An 8,632-nucleotide genomic window follows, 5' to 3' on the forward strand; every position below is an offset into this window, starting at 1 on the left:
AATTATTTGACAGATATTCCTTCAAAAAATTAATTAGGTTCATATTATTTTAAGACACATATTTATGTCAATAACTCAATGGTGCCACTTGTTAAAAAAAAAAAAGGTGGGGATAACGACGATTTAAATGGTTTCGCTGTCCAGATCCGTCTACACTTGTAAGATATCCAGACACAACGTCTGTACCAGGTATACAACGTGGCTATAAAGGGAGACTTAACATAAAGACATCATGAAAGTTCATTCATGATTTTAAAAAGTAATTCACAAATATATATATATATTGTAGGCTTTAAGTAAGTGCAGAACTAAATGAATATAATTTAACAGCGCATTTCAAATGAAAATGCAATCCAGTAGGGTGCAACATTAAGTGGACATAGTTCTATCCCGGACCTTTCACACTCCTGGATAAGAGCCCCTTTTGCAGCTGCATTAAACGTTGAATTGACTGAGTTTTAACATTTCAGTCATTTAGCTGATGCTCTTATCCAGAGCGACTTACAAGTCAGTAGTGAGTGCAGACATTATCATACTTTTAGGAATCGAATCCACAACCCTGGCGTTGTAGGCGCCGTGCTCTACCAACTGAGCAACGTGGGACCATTTCTTTACTCATACGTTCACTATGCTATACTTATGTTGTACACTTCAAAAACCAAGGAAAAAATCTAAACTCAATCAAATAAAATATATATATTTTTTTTTTACATACATGACTGGTGATACATATACAGTACTGTCTTAAAACATAAATGATCTTCCTGATCAGTTGACATAAAACAATTATAATATTTCAAAATGAACTAATTAAAAACATAATTAAACTCATTAAAAACATATAAAACACAAAATGCTAGGACAAAAAGTTTGGTTTTAAATGACCAGAATTGTTCAAGAACAGTGATATCTTTTGGAGAAAAAATAAAACAAGCTTACAAAACACTTTTTTTTTCTAAGAATATGACTTAAAACATAGCAATTATTCCTTGTTCAGTCTTCTGTCTCTGTAGATGCATCATCTCGCAGAGGGGTAAACGCGTCAATCTCTTTGACAATCCTTTCAGCAATTATCTTGTTATTTGCAGCAACAACCCTTCTGGACATGAGGTCCAATGGTCCACCTAGAAAAATGAACAATTCATGTTGTAATCTTTTTTTTATAGCTGTAAAGAAACGTATATCTTATTAACTATTGATAATGAAAGTAAAACTAGTTAAAGTATTCCCTGCAGGAATTGTTAATGAAAATACAACTGCTAAATAACAACAACAACAAAAACACTGTCATTTTTACAAACTGATCAGATCTCAGCGTCTGGGTAATCGATTGTTATTGAGGCTTAATTGAAGTCTATGCTGATCTGTGATTGGATCTTGAGTGCTATTGTGCATAATAGTACTATATACTGTGATTAGTACCACTTAGCAGATACTTCCATACAAAGCGACACACAGTACAGTAAGTGTATACGCGTTTCATCCCTGCAGGAATTGAACCCACAACCTTGGACGTTGTTAGCGCCACACGGTACCACCCATTTTTACGAGTGAACACGCAAACCATTTGGCCGACGCATCAGAATGGGCTGGGAATATGTAGATCAGAATTGTATTTGCCACATGCACCTTACAGTGAAATGCTTTACTTACAAAGCCCTTAGCCAACCATGTCGTTTTAAGAAAAATTATTGTTAAGTAAAAAATAGAGAAGTAAAAAGAATATATAAAAAAATATAAAAGTAGCAAAGAGTGTGTTCATGGTGCCTATGTTTAAAAAAAATATCTTTTTTTAAATAATGTAACCTTTATTTAATTAGGCAAGTCAGTTAAAAACACATTCTTATTTACAATGACGGCCTACACCGGCCAAACCCTAACCCGGACGATGCTGGGCCAATTGCGCATCGACCTATGGGACTTCCAATCACGGCCGGATGTGATACAGCCTGGAATCGAACCAGGGTCTGTAGTGACGCCTCTAGCACTGAGATGCAGTGTCTTAGACCGCCTGCGCCACTCAGGAGCCCAAATGTGGGGCGGAGGTCTATGTGCTATCTGGGATATACAGTGACGTACCATCTACATCCATGAGGACGCCCCCTGCCTCTGTGACTATGATGGCCCCGGCAGCGATGTCCCAGCAGTGAATCCCTATCTCGTAGTAGGCCTCCACGCAGCCCGACGCCACCAGACACATGTTTGTGGCCGCTGTGCCCACACCTCGAATCCTAGGAAGATGGACAGAGAGAGGTTGTGTTCATTACCGTAACAAAATGTTTTACAACAGACAACTAAAACGGGCATTTCTTATTGGACAAGACTATTGCTTGCACAAAGCTTTTCCAGCGTCAGAGTTAGGGTTAATGTCATCAAGTTACCCACACAGAGCAGAGTCTTATCTGATGGTACGAAGGTTTTCCCGCTAGCAATAGGATAAGTTCTGGGATACGAAATGTGAAAAAAACTTCCTGAATAGTATGCAGAGTGGTCCCATACTCATGTCTCAGCTAATGTAGTATGCCATCCTAGTCTTTCAAGAAAACATTTAAATACTTGGCCTCCACGCAATGTCTAATAAGTAGTATGGAAGTATGCCATTTAGGAACGTGGCCAGGACATTCTTACCCGTGGATGACATTCTAAACGTGGCCAGGACATTCTTACCCGTGGATGACATTCTAAACATGGCCAGGACATTCTTACCCGTGGATGTAATTCTAAATGTGGCCAGGGCATTCTTACCCGTGGATGTAATTCTAAATGTGGCCAGGGCATTCTTACCCGTGGATGTAATTCTAAATGTGGCCAGGGCATTCTTACCCGTGGATGACATTCTAAACGTGGCCAGGGCATTCTTACCCGTGGATGACATTCTAAACGTGGCCAGGGCATTCTTACCCGTGGATGACATTCTAAACGTGGCCAGGGCATTCTTACCCGTGGATGACATTCTAAACGTGGCCAGGACATTCTTACCCGTGGATGTAATTCTAAATGTGGCCAGGGCATTCTTACCCGTGGATGTAATTCTAAACATGGCCAGGGCATTCTTACCCGTGGATGACATTCTAAACGTGGCCAGGACATTCTTACCCGTGGATGTAATTCTAAACGTGGCCAGGGCATTCTTACCCGTGGATGTAATTCTAAACGTGGCCAGGGCATTCTTACCCGTGGATGACATTCTAAACATGGCCAGGACATTCTTACCCGTGGATGTAATTGTAAACGTGGCCAGGACATTCTTACCCGTGGATGTAATTCTAAACGTGGCCAGGACATTCTTACCCGTGGATGTAATTCTAAACGTGGCCAGGACATTCTTACCCGTGGATGTAATTCTAAACGTGGCCAGGACATTCTTACCCGTGGATGTAATTCTAAACGTGGCCGAGGCATTCTTACCTGTGGATTATATTCTAAACGTGGCCAGGGCATTCTTACCCGTGGATTATATTCTAAACGTGGCCAAGGCATTCTTACCCGTGGATGACATTCTAAACGTGACCAGGGCATTCTTACCCGTGGATTATATTCTAAACGTGGCCAAGGCATTCTTACCTGTGGATTATATTCTAAACGTGGCCAGGGCATTCTTACCCGTGGATTATATTCTAAACGTGGCCAAGGCATTCTTACCCGTGGATTATATTCTAAACGTGGCCAGGGCATTCTTACCCGTGGATGGGTAAACACAGGATCTTCCTCATGCTGGAGAAGATTTTGTCAACCACCTCTGTGTCCCTGTTGGAACCAAACTCAGTAGCAATGATAGACTGGCTGATTTCTGTAATGAGAAAGTTCAGCACTTCAGTGACATTCCTATTTGAGGTTTGTTGGATAGACAGGGTAAGAGAGACAGGGAGGGAAGTTTAGCAGGGGAGTGTGAGGAGGGAAGTAGGTCAGAATTGAATGATGATGTGTATAAACGATTACAAATTTGTTTTAAGAACTAAAGATGTTGCAAATGCTCATGAATTGTAATAGTCATGAATTGTAATAGTCATGCATTGTAATGCTCATGAATTGTAATGCTCGTGAATTGTAATAGTCATGAATTGTAATAGTCATGAATTGTAATGCTCATGAATTGTAATAGTCATGAATTGTAATAGTCATGAATTGTAATGCTCGTGAATTGTAATGCTCATTTTAACCAAAATAAAATACTAGTTTAAATGCAGCGCTACAATGTAAATCTGGACTCAAACGGAGTAGGGAAATGTAAAAATGTGGCTTCTCACTAAATAAAAGATTGGGAAACACTGGTCTATAGTAAAGTAAAATATGAATAGTAGTGAATTCCGAGAGACATAATACTAGTATTACTATACAGCACTATAGATGCACTGGTTGAACTAACTACTGAACCTTTCTGGTCTGACACATTAAGGAGCTGTCCATTGCAGAAGGCCCCCTGCCCTTTCCTGGCTGTGTACATCTTGTCTTCTATGCAGCTGTACACCACTCCAAACTCCAGCTGAGAGAAACAAGAGAGGAATGTCTGTTGCGGTGGCAATCTGAACAGAGATTCACTATCCCCGTATACACCATGAAAGAGGTGAGGGTACACAATCGACCACAATTCAAAAACCAAAAATAGAAATCTAAATTCAATAACATTTTAGACTTTTACAGCCCCTTTAATGACTGGTGATGAATATACATTAAACTGGTTTAAACATAGATGATCTTCCCGGTCAGTTGATCATTAAAAAAAAATTCGCATTTATATAACACAGAATGCTAGGACAAAAAAAAGTTTGGTTTTAAATTACCGTAATTGTTCAAGAGTACTGTTGTCAATTGCAACAATTACAGAAAACTTTGCAATTTTAAATGAAGAATTAACAATGAAACGTCTCAGGAGTTCTCTAGGCTCAGAAAAATATCTGAATGATTAATAGGAAAACTTGCCTTTCTGTTGACTGCAAAGCCAATAGACACGGCAACAAATGGATATCTGTTGGAAGCCATGGATTTCAGAAAGATGGTGTTAAATAAGATAACCAATGCTACAGAAAGATGGTGTTAAATAAGATAACCAATGCTACAGAAAGATGGTGTTAAATAAGATAACCAATGCTACAGAAAGATGATCAAATGTGCATGCTACATAATGACAGGATTAAATGGAAATCAGGTGTTTGATAAGATATTTTAAAATCGACACAAAATGATTACCACATTTTTTTGAGAAAATAACAATAATTTAATAAATTACCCGTGGACAAAGTTAGTGGTTCCGTCTACCGGGTCGACAATCCAGGTTGGGTTGTCAGTTAGAACACAGGGCTCTCCAGCAGCCACCGACTCCTCGCCTATGAAACTGCAACACAAGGAGAACAAGGTCATGTTCACAAAGCTGCTTAAACACACCAGGAAAAGAACAACCCAGTCGACCTCCATTTGTTTCTATGTAAAGCCAGAGGCGGCTTCGCCTGTGTTTTCAGCTCTCTCTCTGCGTGCAAGATCATTAAGGCACTAAAGGAAACCGACTGCAACAGAGAGGGACAATCTGAAATGCTCATTTTCATTTTCCGTAGCACACTGTTTTCTTATTGGACAGGTCTAGATCGCCCCCTCTTATTGGACAGGTCTAGATCGCCCCCTCTTATTGGACAGGTCTAGATCGCCCCCTCTCCGTAAAACTACCTACTAAACTACCGCCATTAAAGTCCATATAGTCTGCATCATTTAGAAACACCCAACACCTTTATGTCTGCATCATCTATAAACACCTTTATAATGTCTGCATCATCTATAAACACCTTTATAATGTCTGCATCATCTAGAAACACCTTTATAATGTCTGCATCATCTATAAACACCTTTATAATGTCTGCATCATCTAGAAACACCTTTATAATGTCTGCATCATCTAGAAACACCTTTATAATGTCTGCATCATCTAGAAACACCACACACCTTTATAATGTCTGCATCATTTAGAAACACCTTTATAATGTCTGCATCATTTAGAAACACCAAACACCTTTATAATATCTGCATCATCTATAAACACCTTTATAATGTCTGCATCATCTAGAAACACCTTTATAATGTCTGCATCATCTAGAAACACCTTTATAATATCACCTTTAAAATATCAGCATCCTCTAGAAACACCATGTATAATATCACCTTTATAATATCAGCATCCTCTAGAAACACCTTTATAATATCAGCATCCTCTAGAAACACCATGTATAATATCACCTTTATAATATCAGCATCCTCTAGAAACACCTTTATAATGTCTGATTGAACACCAACAGATACTGATCGGGAGGTTCTGTAATACACCTGTAAAAATCCTTCTCTTTTTCTTTGGCTATAAGAAGTGTGTGTGTGTGTGTGTGTGTGTGTGTGTGTGTGTGTGTGTGTGTGTGTGTGTGTGTGTGTGTGTGTGTGTGTGTGTGTGTGTGTGTATGTATGTATGTATGTATGTATGTATGTATGTGTCAGGATATGTCTTTATATAAGCAAAGCCACAGTAAGTTATTGTACCTGTGCGTGGGGAATTTCTCCTTCACAGAGTCTATAATGAGTTGCTCCACCTTTTGGTCAGTTTTAGTCACCAGGTCCACAGAAGAACTCTTCAACATAACCTTCATGTCATTCTGTACTGCATCCCTTACAAGCTGCAGCAGATAGATACACGGTTGAATACTGGAACTTCTGTCTGAAGCCAAAAGGTCAGTGAAGAAAACCACAAGACAAGCAGCACCACCACACGCTCTGACAGACACAAAGTAAGTAGCTAAGTAAGTCAGTCAGTCAGTCACAGTCAGACAGACAGACAAAGACATACAGACAGACAAAGACAGACAGACACAAATTCAGACAAACTCAGTCAGACAGAGACAGTCATACAGAGACAGTCAGACAGACAAACACAAAAACAGACAGAAAGGAAAGACAGACACAAAAACAGACAGAGACAGTCAGACAGAGACAGTCAGACAGACAAACACAAAAACAGACAGAAAGACAGACAGAAAGACAGACAGACACTCACTGAGCCTGCTTTCCTGGCCAGAGCCACAGCATGGTCCATGGCATTCTGCCAAAGGTCAGTCATGGTATGGTGCCTTGATGCAAGACCTATGTCCTTAAAAGGATGCTGTGGAACAGACAGTGAAAAGGTTTTACTTAATACATAAAACATTGATAAAATAACACCTCAAAGTTTATCGATCATACTATGGTTATGTTGGAGAAATTTGCAAATAAACTAGCTACCCCAATACTGGGTCCAGTATGTGCTTGTAGCAATGGAGCTGAACATGCTGTCAATTCCATCAGAATAAGAGCTTTATGAAACCTGAGGCAAATCCTCCTGTAATTTCCATTTTCCAAGAGCATGACCTTTGTAAAAATAGCAACCCTAGAGGGAAGAACGACTGATTGTTCCTATACTGATGGGAATAATGCGAAAGTACATTGACAAATTATGGTATAATCATTTAATTAATTAAAACAAATAGCGATATTCTATAATAAAACTGTTTGCATTGCAAATGTTTTCAGATAAAGTCTTGTTTATCCATTTAAAAAACGATTTACAGTACTGATCCGAGATTGGTTTAGCCTAACAGTTCTCGAGCTATATGCGGGGATTTATAACCATTCCATCTTAAAATGTAACACACAACACGTTATCGAGCTAGTCTGTGCACAGAATAGGAAATAAGAGACTGTAACTAGCATACGAATGATCGAGAAAAAAAGACTAAAATCTCACCGATAGTAGATCGAGTTGGGAAAAGTCAATAAGCCACCACTTCCGCATAGAACCAATTTTTTTATTTTTTACTTCCGCATAGAATCGTCTTCTTCTTGGCTAGTTTGCCCAACAAGACGAATGACGGGTATGTGCTGCCGCTTACTGGCCAGTGTTGCGCCATTGCACGCCATTAGCAATACTGAACAAAACTATTAAACGCAACATGTAACAATTTCAAAGATTTGACTGAGTTACAGTAGTTCATAAAGGGAAATCAGTCAATTTAAATTTTTATTTTATTTATTTATTTTACCTTTATTTAACCAGGTAGGCAAGTTGAGAACAAGTTCTCATTTACAATTGCGACCTGGCCAAGATAAAGCAAAGCAGTTCGACAGATAAAACGACACAGAGTTACACATGGAGTAAAAACAAACATACAGTCAATAATGCAGTATAAACAAGTCTATATACAATGTGAGCAAATGAGGTGAGAAGGGAGGTAAAGGCAAAAAAGGCCATGATGGCAAAGTAAATACAATATAGCAAGTAAAATACTGGAATGGTAGTTTTGCAATGGAAGAATGTGCAAAGTAGAAATAAAAAATAATGGGGTGCAAAGGAGCAAAATAAATAAATAAATTAAAATTAAATACAGTTGGGAAAGAGGTAGTTGTTTGGGCTAAATTATAGGTGGGCTATGTACAGGTGCAGTAATCTGTGAGCTGCTCTGACAGTTGGTGCTTAAAGCTAGTGAGGGAGATAAGTGTTTCCAGTTTCAGAGATTTTTGTAGTTCGTTCCAGTCATTGGCAGCAGAGAACTGGAAGGAGAGGCGGCCAAAGAAAGAATTGGTTTTGGGGGTGACTAGAGAGATATACCTGCTGGAGCGTGTGCTACAG

The 8,632-nt window shown here is 39.1% G+C and overlaps 1 protein-coding gene across 1 annotated transcript; it reads right to left on the reverse strand.

Moving 5' to 3' along the window:
* Positions 1-681: 681 nt before the first annotated feature.
* Positions 682-7,862, reverse strand: impa1 (inositol monophosphatase 1). Its single transcript, XM_020463297.2, has 9 exons — positions 7,751-7,862; positions 7,025-7,129; positions 6,514-6,647; positions 5,228-5,332; positions 4,921-4,966; positions 4,375-4,483; positions 3,682-3,790; positions 2,080-2,231; positions 682-1,124 (listed from the first exon to the last, which is right to left on the reverse strand). Exons 1-9 carry the CDS (start codon positions 7,796-7,798, stop codon positions 994-996), a joined length of 939 nt encoding a protein of 312 aa, XP_020318886.1. The 5' UTR covers positions 7,799-7,862; the 3' UTR covers positions 682-993.
* Between the last annotated feature and the right edge of the window lie 770 nt (positions 7,863-8,632).

This window comes from Oncorhynchus kisutch, linkage group LG27, assembly GCF_002021735.2.
Source record: "Oncorhynchus kisutch isolate 150728-3 linkage group LG27, Okis_V2, whole genome shotgun sequence".
In the NCBI taxonomy this organism is placed as follows: Eukaryota; Metazoa; Chordata; class Actinopteri; order Salmoniformes; family Salmonidae; genus Oncorhynchus; species Oncorhynchus kisutch.

Excerpts from the sequence above, each read along its gene's own strand:
- impa1 (XM_020463297.2), bottom strand. The coding sequence starts at position 7,798 with ATGCGGAAGTGGTGGCTTATTGACTTTTCCCAACTCGATCTACTATCG. Across the intron at positions 7,130-7,750 it reads CCCAACTCGATCTACTATCG|CATCCTTTTAAGGACATAGG; the intron begins GTGAGATTTTAG and ends TCTGTTCCACAG. Across the intron at positions 5,333-6,513 it reads GAGAAATTCCCCACGCACAG|TTTCATAGGCGAGGAGTCGG; the intron begins GTACAATAACTT and ends CTTGTGTTGCAG.